The sequence below is a fragment of the Ixodes scapularis genome, unplaced genomic scaffold (genome assembly GCF_016920785.2).
Source record: "Ixodes scapularis isolate PalLabHiFi unplaced genomic scaffold, ASM1692078v2 PGA_scaffold5__190_contigs__length_132052651, whole genome shotgun sequence".
Lineage (NCBI taxonomy): Eukaryota > Metazoa > Arthropoda > Arachnida > Ixodida > Ixodidae > Ixodes > Ixodes scapularis.
The window spans coordinates 47,352,302-47,374,269 of NW_024609880.1; the positions used below are offsets into that span (position 1 = coordinate 47,352,302).

At 46.4% G+C, this 21,968-nt stretch overlaps 1 protein-coding gene across 2 annotated transcripts; it reads left to right on the forward strand.

Moving 5' to 3' along the window:
- Positions 1-419: 419 nt before the first annotated feature.
- LOC8040945 (reticulophagy regulator 3) lies at positions 420-21,968 on the forward strand. Of its 2 annotated transcripts, none has more exons than XM_029985646.4 (7): positions 420-960; positions 4,392-4,532; positions 7,488-7,614; positions 9,630-9,714; positions 10,184-10,303; positions 12,290-12,478; positions 18,187-21,968. In XM_029985646.4, the coding sequence occupies exons 1-7, from the start codon at positions 884-886 to the stop codon at positions 18,597-18,599; spliced, it is 1,152 nt and encodes a 383-aa protein (XP_029841506.2). In that variant the 5' UTR covers positions 420-883; the 3' UTR covers positions 18,600-21,968. The 2 variants fall into 2 exon arrangements, with proteins under 2 accessions (XP_029841506.2, XP_029841505.4); XM_029985645.4 differs by lacking the exon at positions 420-960 and adding an exon at positions 2,575-2,834.

Genomic DNA, 21,968 nt, shown 5'->3' on the forward strand with positions numbered 1-21,968 from the left:
CATGCGAATGGGCGACCTTCCTTTCCCAAGACCCTGTCAGAGAAGCCCTCGCGCGAGCACCGGGAGTTAAACAATCGCGCGCGCCCAGAATACATCCCACCGCGTGATGAAGCGTGTTGGGTCCGAGCCAAGGGTTTCAGACCCGAGCTCAGATCTACGCTGGTTTCCCGGGCAATGCGCGCTCCATTCTCACCGAGGAGCCCCCGGTGACGGTTGCGCGATGATCGGGCTTTCCCGCAATTCCCAAAGGGGTGCCATTTATTTCGAGGAAGCACCCTCAAGGTGCCAGACAAAGCAGACGGCACGAGAGGTCGAGGGACGAGGCACGTGACGTCACTTCTTCGCCATTGGTCCCCGCGTTTGACAGATGCCGTTGCGCAAACCGTTGCCTCAGCACGCCCCGCCTTCGCACACGCTCCAGAAAGTAGTCTGTCGCATATAACTTCCTAAATCTGTGATGATGATGTTCGGGGCGTGTAATATTACCGTTATTTTTTAACTCAAATCCGTTTCCTTCCCTTCGAAAAGAAAAAAAGAAAAAAAAGAAACGAGTTTAACGAATTTGTGGATGATGTTTTATTGACTTGACATCGCGGCGGAAGAACACCTTTTAAGTTACCGCCTGCGTTTGTGCGGGCATGCGCAGTGATCTTCTGAGGTTGGACTTGGATGTGAGAAAAAAGTGTTGAGCAACTGTCACGTGAATGGACGTCACCGACACGGGTGTGCCTGGTTAGCTTGGAACTTCTCAGGCAAGAAGGAAGTCGACGGAGTTGTTTAGCCGTGTGTCCGGGTTAGTGGTGAGAAGCTTTCTTCCCAGAAAGGCCAAAGGTCTTACGGTGGCTTCGACGTCGGTCACGTGAATTGCTTACGACACTGCGTCATGAATCTAAACATCGACCGCCTGCGCTTCTGCGTCGGCGGCAGCGTCTTCGCTCACGGGCTCTATTGGATACTAAGGTGAGTTTTTCCTGCGTTGAGCAGGGAAGATTTATTCATATTAAAATTTTATATGTTCACATAACTGCGTGGTTTGTATACTACATAGGTTAATGAAGTGAGCTAAACTATATCCCGACTCTTTTGCGGCCATTTGTTCATTGGATCGTCATCTTCCCACATACTCTGTCATTATATTAGCAGCCTGTTGTTCGTGTATAAGCCGCACTTTCCGAAGTGTCTGTAGTTCGTGTATAAGCCGCACTTTCCAAAGTGAATGAATGATACAAATAAACGATGCCTAAGCCGTTCCTACGGGCTTCACATGTGCACACATTAAAAACAACAACAACAAGTGATGGCTATTTGATATGAACTGAAATGTCTGCTATGAGCCACCTCAATTTTTATTTCAACGAGTCTTCGTATACGCTACTTATATATATATTAAAAAAAAAAAAAAAAAAAAAAAAAAAACGCGAGTGTTTTAAACGTTGTAAACATTTTTTTTTTATTGTTTTGAGATTAATTGACATTCGTTTTTAATTTGTCGTACTTTCCAACGTAGACGAGCCAATATTGGAAGTTCCTGTGGATAAGTTAAAAAAATATATATATTAGTTCCGGCAAATGAATCACTATTAAGCGCATATTAAAACATAAACACAGGTGCACACACACACTTTCTCGCGCGTACGCTCTCTCAACTTCCGAAAAAAAAAACAAACAAACTTAAATGCCTTTATAAAAGCTTCTTTTTTTCTTTTTACATTTTAGTGAGATTGATGGACAAATTTGTAATTTCACATGCTATAAATATGACATATTTTACAGCGTAAACGAACCAACATGAGGTGTGAATGGTTTCGACAAACTAAACTTGGCATTAAAAGCCTTCGAAATGAAGAACACTAATTTAACAGCGCGCATAACGCAACATGTCGGTGCTATTTCCATGTGAGTTTATAACTCACGCTAAGCAAAATCTATGTTACCACCTGACGACAGCCAGCAAAAGAGCAGATCACGCACGCTACCTCCAGGCCAGAGGCGTTGTTGCATATGGTGTTGCCTCAGATATATGCAGCTTGCCAAATAGCGGCAGTGGGCAAACGTTCGAAATGAGATGGTAACGCAACACGTCAAGAGCATAAAGATGTTCAGCGCCTGTGGTTGCGTTAGCGCACCGAACATTTCGAAATTTCATGCTCCACTGACACATGCAGTAACAAAAGTTCTGAGCGCGCGGTGGAACAAAAAGAACATTCTCACGCGATTTTGCGTGAAACTTTCTTTGTCCTCAGGCGTAAATACACAAGTACTTGCGTAGAACGTACAATTGTACTTCTTCCTGCAATCGCGTGGACGAACGTGCCACACACGACGTTATCATTTCGTCAGATCCCAACAGTAAACATGATTGCCGTTTCTTCCGTGTTGTCGCTTTTTTTTTTTTTTCGGCCAAGATTTGTTGCCGATGAGACAAGAAAAACAAATATCGGCGCAACAAAAGAAGCGGGTGGCGAGCGCGTAACGGCGCATATTTTTCCGGTATGCGCTCCCTCGTTTGGTGCCAACAGCAACAGAGTCAGGTGACGCCATGATCATATGGTGCTAGTGACGTCAGACGACGTCACGCGAAAGGGGATGAAAATAAACATGGCGGCCGCTGCGAGCCAGGCGCGCAAGCTATTCGCTTGGTCTCGCAATTTCTTGCATGGTGCGTTCGCGAAGGTGGCCGATACGACGCAGCGACACGACCACGAGAGGGACTCGACCTTCCTGCGTCTGTTCGGACCTTTCGAGGCCTACCTGGTGTCCATTCAAAGCCTACTCATCTGGGAGAGACCCTACCTGAGCGCCGTAGCTTTAGTGGCAGTCAACATCTTTTTCTGGTGAGTGACGACAAGTGCGCGAGATACTGACGGCGCTTGCGTGCTCGGTTCTTCGACCATTCGGCTCGAGTTGTAACCTCGTAACGGTTCACCCAAAGTTTTCTGTTTCCGAAACAATTTTTTTTTTCGTTCAGATGAGCCGCGCGGCGGTCGAAGGTATCTATCGCTCGGACAAAAGGTATTGTCAATGACAAAGCGATGCAAGATGTCTTCGAGACAGCGAGGCTCGTAGTTTTGCGAGGGATTGTTGGACTCCGTGGTGGAACCACAGCCTCTATGGTTTTTTCGCATACCCTGATTCGCGTCAATTTCGGAGCCCGTTTTTGCTTTCACCGCCTTTATCATGGAGCCTCGATCGATTGGTCGATCGCATTGCTCTTTTCCGTGATATCGGACATCTGTAAGTGGGTAAGCTTTGAATGTAGCTGTAGTTCAGCTTGATTGCTTTTTCTCTCTCTTTTTTTTTTTCCCCTGCTAAGTTGCAGCGCGCCTCCCGCGAAACTCGTCGCGATGTCTGCCTCCGTGCGCTGCCGTGCGCGAACGGATGATGGCACAAACTCCCCCAACAAAGGCGCTCGGCGCGGTCCGTAACCTTCAGCGAGTGTATCCCACTTGGCGTAGGTAGGGGTAATTCCCACACCGGCCTTGAATGACAATGCGACCGCCCTCTCGACCTGACACCGAATTTTGGCCTTCTCGGCGGCACGATCCCCGGGTCGGTTGTCTCCAATGGGATGCTTGGTTTTTGGTGTAGCATATTTCGCGCTTTGAATGCGGTTGGCTTCGGCTGCCACTGTCGGGGATAAATGCCATTCGCTACTGACATGTAGGAACGGCCAACAAGCAAACCGATGCAGGGTGTACAGAATCAACACATAATCAAATATTTAAACTTTGATCTTCAGGGCAGTGTTACTCAAAATAAACAAAATCTCTCCCTCTCCCCTTCTTCCTTTCTTTTTTTTCTTTTTTTTTTTTTGCTAAGACAAGTTTTTTTTAGATAGCAATGAGGTTTTGAAAATGAATGAGCATCTGAGGATAAAGCACCCTTATTTTTAGGTGCAGAAGAAGACTCTGAAATGAATGATAGGTTCTTTTGCTCCACTCACCTTACCCAACATTAAAATTGCCCATCACAAACAACTTTATTTTTCATTGTTGGATTGCCGAATGTTTTGAAATATCTGGCCTCCTCGATAATGATCAGAGCATGACAAGTCTTCTAATATCATCTCGAGATGTATAATGCCAAATGTACAAGCATGCTAATATTATTGTAATTGTTGAATAGCTGGAGTGCCTACAGTATATTGTGTGACATTCAGACAAGATTGTGGGTTGCATTTTGAATCCTGCGGCCTAAAGTCTGTTTCAGGTTAAGAAGAGTGGGGTAAGCACCTTTTACAAAGCACTCTACTCTTTCCACCTTAGCAAGATGAACGCCGGAGAGAATGAAACCATTGAGCGTGGCGAGCAGAGAAGTTTGTGCGAGCGACTCGTCCTGCTTTCCTTAACCCGCAGCAAACGATAGCGCAAAATGGCCTCTTCTTCCCGCAGGCTTGTGGTGTCGTGCAGCAAGCGGCTCTACTCCTTCCTTGCCATTGTGGCCGCAGTCGTCTTTATGTACCGCACCTGGGTCGACAGCATCTGGCCCGAGATTCGTGTTCCACCACCCGAAGGAGAGGAGGATCCGGAACAGTAGGCTGGCTTGTTCCTTGTCGAGCTTGTCTTTTGTGCACAGAATGCTGGGGGAACGCTGCATAGTCGCATATTCTGTAGTATGTATCAAGGAACACTGACAGAGTATTTACGCTCGCCAATGTGTTTTTTTTTTATTTTTTTGTACATGACATATGAGAGTCAAACTACCCAGAAAACAATTTGCGGCTTGAAATTCGTTTTCTTTCTGCTCAGAAACCGCCAATAGAGTACTGGCTGGCTTGAGTCGCGCTCACTCTGTTCTTTGTGTTCACGTGCCGTTTTCTATGGTTTTGTAACAACCACCAAATATAATCAAAGTCGTGGCTCATCGAAGGCACAAACAGAATATTAAAAATAGAAAAGAAATATGATACCCATTTTTTATGGCTTCTAAAAAGCTGTAAATATGTTGATTGGAAAAAAAAAAAAAAAAAAGGTTGCACAGCCACGTGACTTTTGCCGACTCTCTCCTCCTCTATATTTCTTCCTCCCCTGTCCAGTTTCGCTTTCAAGCAGTTGTGTTTTTTTACTTTATTAAAAGTATATTTGACTCTAGCAATATATTGATTGGGTAGTCTTCTGACACCATAATGAATTGCCTGGCAAAAAAATAAATTTTGGTGTGTGTCAGTGTCCCTTTAACTCAATGGAAGAAGGGGGGAAGCAGTGTTTGCTAGTGTGGGCACTAAATCAAACCAGCTATAGACAAGGAGATAGAACTGTAGGGGATGCTTTTGTCCTGCCTGTTTTTCACATGGCTCAGCGTTTGCCTAATGCAATGCCTGAAGTCCAGTTTAGCCGACGCAGCGCTGCGTTGGCCAAACATTCTGTCGGAAACAAGCAAATAATTAATGTTCGTTGTCCTCTCAGCTGAACTGGACTGGTAGGATGTGACTGTTCTATATCCTGCTCAATCTGCATGTAGCATGTTTAAGCATGCACTGATTTGACAAGAAATGTCATGTCAGACATGCATTTGTACCAATTATTAATTAGAGAATAATCACTAAAGACGAAGTTTCCACATCCACCACATTCTCACGGGGTAACTGCCCAGCACATGTCACCGTGGTCGCGCCCCTTTTGGTGTAGTTGAATAGGTTTGTACGTACCGTAATATCTTGGGAGATGCCCCACTCCCGAAAGGTAACCCACCCCTATTTTTGGCAGGGTTTGCTATTTGTCAGAAACACCAAAAGATAGTCCACTTCTAGTATTGCAGGGCTTTGGCCAATGGTGACCTCGGCAGGAATGGTGTAACTTAGCCCCGACATGAGGTAAGCGAACATTGCTGACTGGGAAGGTTCATAGCCCCTCCCTGCAATCGCAAGTTTCGCAGGTCACAGTATCTAAAACTAGCATTTTTCAAACTTTCTTTGATCGCACACCGGAAGTTATCCCACTCTATATTTTCACCCGATTTGCTTTCCCTTTGGCTGGGCTATCTTTCGGGAATTAACGGTAGATGGAAAGTATCTTTGTAGTGATTGGTAACCAGAGAATTCTATATCATTGTATGAAGACATTGACATAGGGGTGCAATTTCACCTTACTCTTAAAGCCCGACCTACAAAAAGGTTTTCTGCGAAATCCTTTTCACCGCCCTTCCCGTTTCCCCCTCTTGCACTGCTGTGTTGACAGCGGGGAGCCTCCTTTTGTTGCTGCATCTTGGGGCTGGATAGAAGCTCCAGGCTCATCCGGCCCCAAGGTGCAGCAGCAAAAGTCCCCCCGCCATCAAGATAGCAGTGAGAGAGGGGGCCTCAGGGAAAAACCAATCAAACAGGCCAGTGTCATGTGATATTTAACAGGTGGTGTGGTACAGTTCTGCTAAACCCACAAATATGTCTCATGGTTGGTAATGGATACTCACCGCCATGTTTCTTCTTGTTCTAATTATATCTAGGGTTTCGGTTTCTATTTTTTCACAATTCGGCATACTTTTTTCAGTGTATATTTATGCCGACAAAAGTTTACAGATTTTTTTTTTTCAATGAATATGAAAGAAACACCACCGGATCGGATGATCTTTTTAACTCTGATGTTTGTGATCCCTCAAGGAATGACGGCACAGATACATTGAAAATAAAACAAAAAAAACATCGACACTTTATTTAGCAAATGTGTGCAACTGTAAAAAAAAGAACAAAAAACACAGAAGTACAAACAAGTCAGTGCCCAGAAAAACATGGAACTTCACCTTCTGTACATCAGGATTATGCGATCTTATTATAGTAAACACATAGGTACTTTCCCAGGTTCTTCTCGTTGATTCACGCTCATTCTTTCCTGTTAATGACCCTGGGCTTCGAGAATGCCCTCTCACCGTTAACACTGGACACTGGCAGGCTGAGCAGATGAAGTGCTGCATGATCCAAAATCGGCCATTCAACCAAATGTGACTATCAAAAGAGACACGCTGCGACATTTGGAAGCACAACATATTTCGTGCACTCACTAAACTCTGTCTGCAGATCTTGCATGAACCTAAAAACCTTATACGAGCCCACACATAAACTTTTTTTTTTTTAGGACCGGGAACTTGACACATTAAGCCCGATCACAGAAAGGACACAGATGTCCCACGAAGGACAACCCATGACCTCTTTTGTCACACGTTGAACCTTGGAAGAGGGCAATCACAAAAAGGTCACACAGTGTCGAACCTTGCAACGCCTCTCTCCCCTCCCCCCTCCCCAACCCTCCCCCCACCCATCTCGAGGCGACCTTAAAGAAACTGACCATTTTCGGTTAAAACAGAATTTTAGAGAATGGATTCGGCTTACTTTTATCGGTTTTTATCGGTTTAAACTGCAAACGCTGAACCAAAAAAATTGACCTTTTTCGGTTCAAACCGAATTTCCGAAAATGGATTTGGCGTACTTTTATTGATTTTTATCGGTTGCAACCGAAAACTCCGAACCTTAATTATAACCTACCTTTTGTTTTTTTCAGATGGACTCCAATTCATCCTCAGGTTCTCAGTGTCCCTGAGTTGAACCGCTACTTCACCGACTGGACCACAAGCGTGAAGAGGTGGGCACAGAACGTGGCAGCCCTCAGGAAGACGCATCCAGGATTGGTTAGTCCTCACCTGGTTGTGTTGTAGACATTTTTGCTGTTAGCCTTTAGATTCTGTGTTTGATTCTCCACTTGTAGGTGGACAATTTGGCCACTATAGTGCAACTGTTAATCTAGTGTCTTTAATAAATTTCTTTTGATTGGCGTAAAGCTCATCTGAATTGAACGTGGTGAAGGTGAGGTCCAGTCCCAGGCTCTTTAGATATGCAGTGTGAGGCACTTCCAAGAGCTCTAAGCTTGTGTGCCTTGACCATCTTATACCACTATTTGGTTCTTCAAAAAGTCTGGTAATGAGGCCTTCTTATTCAGTGAGCATGGCTTAAAGAGTAACAGCATCTCATTCTTGATAAGCCACACTAGCTAATAGTAGAAAAAAAAAATTATATTTTATGTGCTTGACCCTTTGGGTGCCGATTTGGAGATTAACATCTTAACGATGACCACTGGTTACATTCATAGTTTTTGTGCCGGCTTTCAGGAGAACATAGCTGTGCACAGCCACCCCTTACTCTTTCTCAAGGTTTTGGGGGGCATGTATTATATGCGGATGATGCAAGAGAAGACCATCTCGCAACTCTTAGCTGTATGAAGAGTGAATGTGGACACCTGTAACCATTGCCCCTGAATGTGCTTCCAATGTGAGCAAAGTAGTGCATTCTTTTGACCTGCAAACTGTGCCGACAAACTGAGCCCTGGGAATGACGGAGTGGGTTTAAAAAGGCTTTAGATTCCTTCTTGCTAGGGCACATTGAAATGGAAGAATGTGTGGAGACTGGCAAGATATCGGAAGAATGGTCTATTCAAAATAGAAAGCAGACCATACACTTTTTGCAATAGCACTAACACTGCAAGCCAGTAAGTGGGTGCTTAATACTCGTGAAGGGTTTCCAGAGGAATACAAGGCACCTGTAGTAGCCCATACAGACATTTAAAAAAAGGGTCACATTGAGTTTGTTGGCGACGGTCACATAAACAGACTCTTGCCACTTTTGGTGCAACTTCTAAAGTGCTTCAAAGTGTGATGGTGTCCTCTACACTGCTTGCTATGTGACCTCTTAAGTCATTCGAACTCAAAATGAGACTTTTGTGCTTGTTAAAAAAAACAAATTGATGCACATAGTGCACACAAAGTTTGTTCATTGTCCAGTAGCCAAGAAAAATGGAGTTTGAAACCTCGAAGGCGTTGGTCACTAGTAGCCAAAAGATAGCGCTCGAGTTTGTGGCTCTAGAATAGTTATGACAGGAGTTTTGTTTTGTATGTGCCACGTTATTGTCAGTTGGCTGCACCACATGAAAGGCAAACCTTTGGATGTGCTTTTGTTTCTTAAAGGACACATGCAAAGGAAAAAAACATTTTTTTTAAACGGCTTAGATGGAAAAAGGATGCCATAAAACAATTTTACAACGAAGAAAAAAAATTTTTAGAGCTATATTTACGGCGCAAAACGAATTTGTAGTTGGCGCCCGCGGGCACCGCGGAAAAGTGGTCGGTATTTATCACGTGACTGGTCTTTATTTATCACGTGGTGCTTGCGCTCTTTCGGAAGCTTCCTATTGCCTCTAAAAGTAACTTATTCATCTTTATTTGAAGTATAACAAAAAACCAAGACGAATAAGTAACTTTTAGAGCCCAAAGGAAACTCCTGAAAAAGCGCAAGCAGACGTGATAGACCTGTGCGCCGGTCAGACGACGGCGGCGGTGCCCCGAAGCAGACGAACTTGTGCGGCGGCGGCGACGGCGGCTTGGAGAAACGCGTTGAAGCGGCGTTCGCACAACGCTCAGCGTGCGGCGGCGACGCAGTGCGTCGGCGCGCGGGCCTACCACGTGACCAGCAGCGGCTCCCGCGGGCGCCAACTACAAATTCGTATAGCGCCGTAAATATAGCTCTAAAAATTTTGTTTCTTCGTTGTAAAATCGTTTTATGACATCCTTTTTCGATATAAGCTGTCTAAAAAAAATGTTTTTTTCCTTTGCATGTGTCCTTTAATGAGTACGACATTTCTCTCTCCCCATAGTTCTGCATCTTGTCTTCCTCCACTTTCGCCATGACTGCGGTGCTGGGACGCATGGTCTCGGGAGTGCTGATCCTCTACAGCTTGCGTGAGTTATGCTTGTAGCTCTCATCGCAGGCCATTCAAATTAGTCGGCTGTTTCTGAGGACTGTGACGAAATACACATATTAATTGTGCCTTTGGAAGAAATTTATTTTTGTGAAAAGCGTGGGAAAGGAGTAATGATTAGAGTTCCACGTTTCAAGCACACATCGTTAGACCCGGAAAATTAGGCCTTTAGCCTGTCACTTCCAAGCTTGAAGAAAAATAAGCCCTAAAATCACTGAACCCTAGCAATGAGGCAACCCAAAAGGACTGGATTAGGGTGCGTGGTTGTTTTATTGATTTTATGCATATGCTTACCTGAAGCCACAGCCGACACGAAGGAAGGGCACAGCTCGTAACATTTACCCATAGTTATTTTAAAGGCTCCATATAGGTGCTACAAGTCGTGGAAATGGTTTATTGCATTGCGGAAGAAACGCTAGGCATCTAATTTCGGTCGTCCTGCTTTACAGTGATGGCGGTGACCCTTGGTCCGGGTATTGCCCTCTACGTCATACCGGAAACGTGGTACGAACAGATTGAAGCACTCCTCAGAGTTGCCTCTGGGAAGTCTCCGAGGGAAACAGGCTCAGGTGGGTGTGTTGTGTTTGCATTAGGCCGAGCGAGGGCGAGGGTGAAGCGGCATTTTGCTGGCTCTTTTCCTTATCAGATAGCATTCCTCGTTCAGGCAGACCAGCTGGCTGCCTCCGTTATCGGGCTTGTGCTATCGAAGCGGGTGACGCGAGGCGGACCGGAGCTCCTGCTTTCAAGCTAACAGCATGCTCTCTCTTTGTGCTTGCTTCTTACGTTTAAAGTGATCTGCAAATGACTCTTAGTATCAGCGTGCCTGCTGATTGTGTGGCACAGATCGACTGAAATGACCGGATTAGTGATGATTAACTGATGGCAAAGGTTTCTCATTGTCAGTAAGTACTGATAAGCCTCTAAAAGTAAACCCCGAAACCATTCGATCGAAATCGGGGAAAACCGGAAAGCGCATAAATATAGCTTTCCTTGGATAAGGAGAACACATACTTTGTGGAAAGGAATTTTTATCTACGGCTTTATTTTGTGTTGATCCGTAACACAGCTCCCGCCAAATTGTCCACGAGGCTGCGGCTTTCTTTGGGAACTGCTCCATTTATCTCCTTCCTTTCTCTTATATGTGCACCTGTGCACATGTTTAAGTATTGGGGTCACACAAGCTCGGCGCCAAAAATTGATGCCGAAATACACCAAATCTGTGGGCAAAAATAAACCCTCCGAAATACACCCCCCAGATTCAGGAAAAGGTAATTCCCCAAAACACTGAACCCTGCCAGTGACCGACGACGGTTCTCCAGCCTGGCTCGTCGGGGAACATTCATAGCTTGGAGAATGATTCACGAAACCACCCCGTGGAATCTTGCAGGAACGACTGCCCGACGTTGGAGCTAGTGCCACTAAATAAGCTACACTTCAGAGTTACACCACCTCAGCCACTTTGGTGCTACAAATCATTGTTGCCCGTTATCCGAAATCGCTGGAAATGGCTTTCTGTCCTCCAGAAATGCTAAAACAGCCCGCGACAAAGCAAACCAATGTCACCCGAGCTTTCTGGCGTCACATCCAAAGCTCAGGAAGTCTCATTTTCGAATCTTGGTGGTTGCCGATCGTGCCTGCACTATGCAAAATGCCAAAGCGGCGGCGCCCACAAAATAATCGTGGGACAGAGTGCAGTTTCTCTGAGCGCAGCTTAACTACACTTCCTTTCACCTCGCGGCGGTTGCTACGAGCCATCGGAGCCAATAGGGAGTATTCACTGGACGCCATATCTGAGGGCGCTGTTTAGAGCACAAGCTCAGAAGGAGCTCACATTGTGCTAAGACCAGCAACCTTGATGGTGTGACATGCACATTTGAAAAGAACTGTGGAAGCTCGCCATCAGCACGCACTCAGCAGTCGTGCAGACAGCTATGGCTGCCAATGAATCCTTCCATTTCAATGTCGTGCGAATGTCACGTGATCTTCGAGGGGGGCGCTGCAACGCGCGAGATGCGTAGTCGTGCAACACTTTTGCAGCGCTGGATTGGCTGGGATGACTCGTGGCATCTGCTGAGGTCCGTCGTAAGGTGAAACAGAGCAGAGTAGCTCTACCGTAAAATCTCAAAAGATGCCTCACCCTCAAATTGTAACCTGGCCCCTATTTTCGGCTCGATTTGCAATTCTTTTAAACACCGAAAGATAGCCCACTCCTAGTAATCATAGTGTTTGGGTCAATAATGACGTCGGCGTAAATGCGTCTAGTTAACTATGGTGGGATATAAGCGAACATTACTGACTGGGAAGTAGTCATCTTTGCTTTATTTGCTCCTCACCGCGATAAACACAATCTAAAAATAGCTTTTCTTTTTTTTTATTTTTTTTTTCAGCTTTTTTTGATTGCACATTGAAAGTTAACCCACTCCTTATTTTCATTCAATTTGCTCTCGATTTTAGGGGGGGCGAGACGTTTGGAAAAACATTTCTGCGCCATGCTTCCAAACCGGCATGCACGCTTGCCTTACCACACGCTTCTCTCCTCTCTATCACAAACTCAGGTGACGGTGGCGGCAATAACGCGACTAACCCGGACGATGGACTGGACGAGTTCCTGCCGGAGGTCGACGAGGGCGAGCTTTCTCGGCAGCTCAGCCTCTCCCTGGAGTCCGACTTTGCACCGCCGAGCTCGCGCGGCCTACAGGCCGCCGTGGCCAGGGAACTGGGCACCACGCACCTCGCTTCTCTCGGTTCGTGCTACATCGCAATCCAAACTACGGCATTCGAAACGCGTCCTCTACCGTCGCGTTTGCCATCCTGCCCCACCTGGCCTTCCAAAGCAGTCTTGAAGGGGACGGTCGCAGAAGCCAGCGTGTCACGTTGTCGGACGCCGCGGTCTCGGCGGTTGGTCGTATAAATTCCGACAAAAAGGGGGAGGGGATGCGAGGGTCACCGTCGTCATGGCGTCCCAGCTTGCGTCTGCTTTGGTGTTTGTCGACTGACTGGGCCCGTATGCTCGAAGCAAGTTATCTTTAACTGCGGCAAAAAGTTAACTGCCCTTCCCTTTTTAGGTACCTACAGGTACCTAGTCAAGTCTGACGAGGGCTAGATGAGCGATAGCTCTACGTTTTGTTATGGGGTGGTAGCTGGTGTCACCTGCTAGTTTTAGCAAATATAAGTGGCTTTTGTGGAAAAGTTTCTGAAAGGGGGGGGGGGGGGGGGGGGGGACCCAAGAATGCGCGCCACTGGGTTTTCGCGACGCAGTGTGGCGTATATTTGAGCTTAAGAAACACTTTTAGTTGTTTGGGGTACAGATAACGGGTAAGGTCAAACTAAATTAACTCTTGTTTAAAAAATTACTCATAGGTTGGCTGTCAGAAGTGGAGACGAGCCTCATTGAAATTTCCTTCCAAGTTTGAAAGAGGATGACGAAGTTCAGTCGGTTCAGTCTTCAAAACAACGAGGAAGAAGTGAGCAGTAAAAGGCGGGCTGCACACCGGCAGCACGGTTAGCCAGCATGCAAGAACTCTATATAAAACCTTCATAAATTAAAAACAGTGTAATTCAGCTCCAGTCAAAATAGACCTATTACTAAATTACTCGAGCATCGAGGAGAATGCCCTAGATGTAATTCTATGCGCTTGTATAAAATGTTAGAAGTAAATAACCATAGTAAGGCTTCAACGAACGAGCGTGCCAGATAAAATTTGTTTGAGCCTTTTGCTTTAGAACAGTTACTACTGGAGACACTAGCACAAGCAGCGCGTGTAACTACACTCTTAGCATGCTCCTTAGTGCTTGGGTAATTTAGCAAAAGGTCTGCTTTTGCGTGCTATCAATGCCAGGCCGATTGAGTCAAGGCAATCCACTAGTATTCCAAACAAGTCGCCACGTCAACAATTACGGCATTCGTTCAGGCTTAGGAATGGCCAGAATCGAAAGTCTATCTGAAAAATGGGGCGAAATCATTGCTCATGCTTTGTGATCTAAAGGTAAGGCAAAGCGAAAGTCTCGTGCACCATTCATTGCTGACTAACGTGCCCGATATTGCAGCTACTAAGACCTATACGCCTCGCAAGTGGGCTCATTTTCGTCTTCTGCGCATAAGAAAGGAAGTAGCGGTGACGTCAGAACGCCGAACTCTGATTGGCTGATTGCGGCCCCCTATCTCAGCGTCGTCTGCTCCTTTGCAACGTCGTCTGCTCTCAACGTCGTCTGCGTCTGTCTTACCTTTCCTGCGACTTTCGGAGCGAACTCGGCCTCGCCTTTAAAGGGGCACTGACACATCAAAATCATATTTTTTTTTATTATCCGAAACGATTGAAAACGATGCCGGGACATTACCCTCAAAATTTGAGATTTGGGAATTCAGTATTCGTGAAGTAAAAAAACAATTTCCAAATGCCGAATTCGAAGTTCCCGCGCGATCGGCGCCGGTGCCTTGACGTCAAAAATCGCGGAGACCTGAGAGTCCCCTTTCCTGTCACCACTCCCTGCTGTTGCCATGGCGACCCAAAGCGAGGAGGAAAGGAGCGAGCGCCCGGCGTTGCGGCGGACCGGTTTTGAGCGGTGTCGCCTGTTTTCCGTTGGAGGATACAAATCCAGGAGACGGCACCACAACGAACTCCCGATTTTTGGTATTTCAAAAAGAAGGGCCGTAGTGCGTTCGCAATTGCGTTAAAAAACATGTTTTAGGATTGCCGTCATTAAATGTTATAGAGATGTCGCCTACAAAGCTTCTAAATTTCCTGATTTTTGACGTCACCGATCAAAAGAAGCGAGGAGGCGAGACGCGGGAAAATCAAACGCCAAAAATAAAAAGGCGCGCGCGCGCGCGGAAAAATTTTTTTTCGCGATGCGGTTTTTTTTTACGTGTCTATGTCTGCAACTTGCATCGTTTTAGACAATAAAAATAAATACGACCTTTGGGGTGTCAGTGCCCCTTTAAGAGAGGGCAAACGAAATAGCTCGAGCGGTACGTTGTTTTTGTCTAACAACTAGCAGACGCGCATCAAGGAGGGAAGTCAAAGGACTCCCTGGCGAGGTGTCCCGGGGCGCCGAGGTTTTTTTGCTTAGAACCGAGGCAAGTTCCCTCCCAAATACTTTTTCCCTCCATTCGTGTGCGGCGAGACCCCTCACTCTTTAACGGCGTCGGCGGGTTGGCGCAGTTAACGTCGTCGGCTTTACGTCTGCTAGTCAAAGCGGTCAAAGCGATGGCTGCTTTACCTTTGCTGCGTCTGTCGGAGATTCACCGCTTTTTCATCGGCGAGAGTCAGGGCTCATTCACACTGGAAGCGGATCCGCGTTCGCAAAGCGGTTGCGAACGCGGTTGTATAAGGATTCAGTACAATTGCACGCGCACACGATGACATCAAATGCGCGTGCAATTGCACTGGATCTTTATACAACCGCTTTCGCAACCGCTTCGCGAACGCGGATCCGCTTCCAGTGTGAATGGGGGGTCACCGTTGCCTCGGGAAACAAGGAGATAACAAGAGGAAGAAATTGACCCCTTAATCTAAAATTGAGGTCAGCAATCAAAATATTATACGGGAAGGGTTCACAAGGGTCGCGCGGGCATACTCCACTCAGCACGCCAGCCGGTCGTGGGCAGACGGTCGCCGAGTCGCGGAGAGCCTGCTAGGCCTAACTGCCCAGCTCGTTTCGTCGCGTTCGGTGGGATCGTGGCCGTGGGAGCTTTTCCCGGGTGTTTGTGGATCCAGCGTTCTTGTTCGTCGTGGTCTGTTTCAAGTACTTTCTTCTTTTTTCTTGCTGCTTGAAGTCGGGACGCGTCAGAACCGCACGTAAAAAAATAAACGTCCGTGGGTCGTCGCGACCGCGACGTTGTCGGCCATGCTGATTTGATCGTAAGAAGTGCGTAAGACAGCTTCGGAGCTGTCGTAGGATTTTGTCGTAACCTGCGCAAAACTTAAGAAAATTTCGTTTCGTGAATACGAATTTGTTCTTAGGTTTTGTCTTACGCACATTTTTGGCGTAAGATCGTTTCGTGAATCTGGCCTCTGCACTTCCGAAAGTCGCAGGAAAGGTAAGACAGACGCAGACGATGTTGCGAGCAGACGACGTTGCAAAGGAGCAGACGACGCTCAGATAGGGGGGCGCGATCAGCCAATCAGGGCTCGGCATTCTGACGTCACCGCTACCCCCTGCGCGAGAAGCAGACGAACTTGCCCTCCGCATTAGTTCTAAAGCGAGCGACGCTCGCTTTAGAACTGCAAGGCACCGCCATGCTTCCCTGCCGTTCTTACTTTGCCAATCACGTGACCTAAAATTCCTCCTTGAAGGGAAGTGCACGTAACTTTCTGCTGCGGTTAAAGTTGACCAGCTTTGAGCAAACTGGTCCTGGCTGCAGCGCAACCTGCTGCAGGACGGGGGTGCGCCGCATCTACCTCTGCTTCTGTGCTGCCACCAGGTTCGCAACAGACAACGGCGTGACACTTAATGACTTCATCAGGCGGAAATCGAAGAACCACTTTTGAGGATGTAGCAAACATGCCGGTTGGAGATGCGCTCCAGGTACCATCATCCGAACCCTGGTCTGCAGCCAAGCATGTTCACCGGTATCTGACGTTCCCTTTTCGGTTGCCAAAGCCGACATGTTTACTTGGCCGAGTGGCTTGCAGAGAGAAAATTGGCGTGATTTCCAGAAGAGGTCGAGAATGAGTTCTGCACTGGAATTTAGAGCCCCCTTTGACGTAGGGTTTGGAATCCCCGTATAGGTCGCCGTTTTGAGTCCAGGGGTAATCCGTGCCTCCTTGTTCGCTGCTGTCCTTCCAAAAATTGCGGCAATTGAGTTTGCACAAGTTGTGCAAAAAGAAATACTAGCATTGGTTGGAAGAGACAAAGTTATATTAGTATATTTGAGTTCAATATGATTATATGCCTTTATAGAATAAAGGTGTGCGCATAGCAGAAACAAGTTGAAACTTGGATGGGTTATCTCAAGAGTACAGGTGTGCATGTGGTGAAGACTTGGAAGTTAGGATGGGTTAACTCGTGCAAGGTGTTATAGTGAGCATCAGCTCTGGTTGTGGAGCTCAATTTAATGTGAACCTGCAGAAGCTAGAAGATTCGAGCTAGATGTGTTGTACATTGTATGGTGTACAAGATTTTATTGCCTGCATCATGTCCAAAATTTCTTCCGCAGTTTTAGGGTTAATTTTTTCAGCTACATGGTGTTGCAAAGACAATAGACCTGTTGCAAAACATACAGCGCCATGACGGCAGGAAGTTTCGGGAACCCTCGGTCCAGATCACGCACTTTCTCGTTGCGCCTCCGCGAATGCGCGCACGTCGCGGCAGCTACCGTTAGCAGTTGTCGCAGCCATCCGCCATCCTGCCCATCCGCTGGAATGTCGTACGTTGTTGGCGGCGTGCCGCATCAGCGGCAGCGTAAGTGCATTGCGAAAGGTGATTTGAATACGTTATTGGTCGTAACTTACCTTCACGTTTTGCACCGTCGGGTGGTGCAGGTTGAGAGAAACAGTTTATTTTCTTTATTTTTAACTCTCACTTAGAAATTGAGTGTAACAGAATCCATTTATTTTGCACCGCGACTGTGGCAGGGTTAGACCTTGGTTAGACAAAGCGTTGGCACAGCAGACGACAGAGGTGGTGCGGTACAAAGGAGAGGGATAAAAAAAGGAGCAGACCCTCTTCCCCCTGCGCTTGTCCGACGATCCGACTCGACTACTCGGTTCTGGGGTGCTTGAATGTTGTTACTATGGTAACCTGCGCCTGCTCGCGTATGCCACGTGGTAGCAGAAGGAAAGACGATAGGAGGAGCATACCGAGTACTCCCATTATTCGTCGCGCGGCACGCACAGGATTTTGGGATTTTTGCAAAGGGTCTATTGGTGCTCTGCCTGTTCATGATACTGATTACGTATGTTGCACAGAAAACTTATCTAGGTCCTGTGACTTTGTACACAGCCTTTGAAAAAATTTGTGTATCAGGAACAAATTGTTTTTGTAATGCAGCGTTTCATACAAATTAGGTTTATAATGTTAACATTAGCGTGGTAAGAATTTTGTTGGGTAAGCCGACTTCGACTAATCAAGATTAACTGTAGTATTGCAGAGATTTACTAGATTTAATGGCTACCCCTTCGTGGCCCTTTTCCAACAAAGGGAGCGGAGGCCTTCAATACAAAAACTAACGAAATGAGGAACACTACGGAATTTTGATTGTCGCAAAATACATGAGGGAAAAGTCACAAAAGTAGGCTAGATTAATTCCAGATATGCCATTTGGAGGGCTGTTTCAGTCAACAATGGCTGTGGTTGCCAAAAGACCTAAAAAGATTTATGGTGCACTGAGAGAACGCTCCTGACCTGTCCTCCACGAGCTTGTTTCACTCGCGTCGTACACCGCATACGCAGCACGAAACCCCGCTTCCCATTCGCACACCTAAAAGCCTTCCCTCGACGCTTCCCGCAGAAGAAGAAACCCGGCTGTCGGAGGGCCTGGGCAGCTTTCCGGACTTCGACGAAGACAGCATGGACAGTTTCCTCCCCGACATGAGCACCATGCCTTCGTTGACCGACACCCTCCCTCCTGCGCCCGCAAACAACAACGAGAACGCCTTGGCAAACGTCATTAATGGCATCCACTTTGTGGCCTCGCACTTCCGCCAGTCAAGCTCTGACTCAGAAGCGTCGGAAGAGGCCGCCACGATCGGAGCCGACTTTGGGAGGCGCGTCACGCGCTCCCGCGGACGTCCAGAGGCGTCCCAATCCAGGCCGCTGGCCGTGGGGCCGCCCCAGCGTCCCTCCCGGCACAGCTCGCAAGGTAGTGACATCGACATTGACGAATACGAGGTGGTGGACACGCGCGACTTACCGTCAACATGATGACGTGTCTCGTTCAAAGTCGCCCATCTTTTCGAGTCTGCCCTCAGCATGGGAGAGGGGTTGGGTTCTCGAGGGGCAAAAGGGGAAGTGTCTTGTGGTCTGTGTCTGTTTGACGGTGTCGGTGAGGAGTCGGGACAGTTGTTGTGTGCTCGTGATTCGAAGGTGTTTGTTTTGCACCTTTCGGGTGTTTTCTCGTGACGGATTTGCATTAGGACGCTCATTTTAAATCCTTCGTTCCCGATTTTTTTTACGTTTTTGCATTGCATGTTTAACATGCCTTAGCCCTACCTCGCTAGGTGCGAGATTTTTTATCCGTTCCGTCGCGCTTGTGTAGGAGTTTTGTCGAAAGGACGAGATAAAACTGTGTAGCCTGGAAAGATTTTACCGGGTGGAAAGTCTTGTATGATTCGTATCTTCGCAGTGACACGTAGCCCAAGCGTAACGCAATGAATTAGTAGTTAGTTTGAAGTTTTGTGGCGTATCTGCATTGCATTAATGCTGGGAGAGACCTGACTTTATGTTTCATCGCATCTTTAAAACTTTTTAACGAGACCTGCACCCTCATCCCTCCCTTCTTGACAAACAAGAGTGCTCTGTCTAAAACTTGGCTTGCGGCAGGTGTGGGCACCTCTTTAGGTGTACAGCTAGAACATGAAAGACACTGCTTTTTCACCGCGGTGCAAACCCTGGCACAACTGCACCTTGCAAGCATGACCTGTCGTTTCGTATTGGTTGTTTGAACAACGGTCTTTTACCATCCCCACTAACATTCAACAAACATCTATGAAGAAGGGCCAGTGTTTCTACCACTCTCGCAGATTGAGAGGAGCTTTACCTGGGGAGACCCATCTTTCTGGCTACTTTGGCGAGCATCAAAGGGGTCGGACTTGTCTTGGCCTTGTGAGAATGGAAACTTTCACCTGCACTGTACTTCACTGCACATGGAGAGGGCCACGTCTGCCTGAGCAGACTTTTGTACATGGTGTGCCGTTGCCCGTAATGTGCGCTGCTCTCTAGGCCCGAGTTGTGGGCAGCAGTACAAGTGGACCAGTAATGTGCTGGTTCTCACGTTGCCTCCACTTGTACCTAAGTTAAGTTCCATCGAGTCATCTGTGTATATTTATTCGACTTACACGCGTTACAAGACGTCAGTATTTTGAAGGGGAAGAGACTGCATTTTAGGTTTGCATAGTCCCTAGTGAAGTGGCCTAGGGATAGTTTTGTGACTGTTTTTCTCCCATAGAGTTGTGTGGCTGTTTTTTTTTGTTTTTTAAATTCATGCTGGCTTAAGGAGCCCATGTAGAGCATCTGTGATTTTTGTTTTGCCTTGTTTTTCTCGGTACATTTGTTGGTCCCTTTGGACGATGTTGCGAGAAATTTTATTAATTTTAAACATACGTATATGTTTATATAGTTGCAGTTGCTTTTTTCTTGGGGGGGGGGGGGGGGGGGGGGAAGGGGAGGGGAGGGGGGGGGACACATTATTATAATCATTTGAAGTTTCTTTCTGAGAAATCGTGAACGTGAGAAAGTTTTATGGAATGTCATTAATGCTCACCTTTTTTTATTTTATTTCTATTGTTTGTGGCCTATTCCTGGAAGCAACTGAGTCAGCCTTCTGCGCTAACTTTTTGTTAGATGTGCAGATAATCAAAATTTTACAAAGAATAAAACTATCTGACTGGGTTTGACCCTGGCCTGAGGTACTGGTCCTTTATGCTCTTATGGGTGAATTTACGTATGTTCTCTACTTCCGATTTCTTTTCCTACCAATATTTTTATGCTTTAGGATGCTTACTGCTCTTTTTTTCCTAACTTGCCTGCCCTCATCTTAGCTTTCAGATTACAAGCAAAGTTCCTCCACAAGTTGCTCGATTAGATATTAGCTCCTAAATTTCACTTTTTTTTTCTGTAGTGCTTAATTGCACAATGCCCAAAACACAAAGTTGCTTGTGATTGCCAGCCGCTTGCGACTGCTTCAGCACACCCGACTTTTGAAACACTACTGTAGAATTCTTTTTGCTAAATGGCACATAGATTGTAGGGTGTTCTGACATTCCTTCTTACAATCTACAATATGTGACTCACTCTAACTTGCATGCTCAAATCAGGTTTTCAGCAAACTGCACAGCAGTGTGATGCTGTTCTTGTAATCCTTTCTGAGCATACTGCAACATACTTTGTTCAGGTAAAAGCTTGAAAAAATGCATTGATACCAAGACTTTGGAAGAATGAGATGAGTACCTTACTTATTTGAGTAACAGATGCACTGTTTGTAGACAAGACCTGCACGTCTACTTTTCTGCAGAGCACACATAGTCATTGATCGTGTTCTACATAAAAAACAGTAAATAATGTGGTCGAAACAATGGCTCTCCGCGCAAGTGTCCTGCAAGTCTGTAGAATGTGATGATTGGCTATCCATGTACTCCGTGGGAAAGTGTAGGTGCTGGCTTTGTTCATAAGCTGTGTGTCTATTACTCTACTGAAAGCGGTACTTCATGGAGTGTAGTGTTTAGGGAAATTCCGTGTTCGCTTGTTTTATGGAGGAGAGCATAGTGCTGATGGCATCGCCTAGTCTAGCGCTGTAACACAGTTTTGTTCTGTTTTTCTGCGTCTTTCCAAAGTGTCGCAAAATGAGAAAGTGTTGCCAGGCGTGGCAGACTCCTGCTCACAAGACTTCCAATAGACAGGCAGACTCCTGTAAGTGGTGTTTTTTTGTCTGGAATGGCACGCACGGCTTGGTGGCATCTGTGACCCGGAAACACTGCACGTTTTTGTCCTGCAAGTCTAAAAATCTCAAACGAGCACCTCTGGAGACATGTCGGGTTGCCAACTCACGCTATAAAAGATCACAGCTGTACAGGCAAATGTTTCCCTATGCAACACAATTTCCTCGAGATAACTTAATTTCTCTTTCAGTTGTTTGACTCCATCGTTTTGTTGCCATTTCCTAGTGCACACTAGTCAGAACAAAACTGTATTAACTATGGCCACATTGTCAGTTGTGCACATTCTATTTTTTATTTTTTGTCTGAAAGTCACCAAATATTTTTTTTTAAAGCCTTTGTGTAGCGTCAGGAGCATTTCCAGAGAATCTCAATTACGATTTGTCGGTGTGTGCAGCACTATTTTCCAGCGGGTGTGTTTCACAGGGACGTCTGTGTGATTCTAGAAACACCATTTGGAACATTGGTGGAGCCTGCAAACTGTGTCGAAAAGCAAGTTCTTCGGAAAAGTCCCTTTTTTTGTCATGCAAGTCTGGTTGGGCAACAGGACACTTAAATCATGTAGTAATCCTCAAATCGACCCCATTTTTCAGTGCCTTGTACATAAATCGAGAATAAAATGAAAGACTTTCATCGTTCA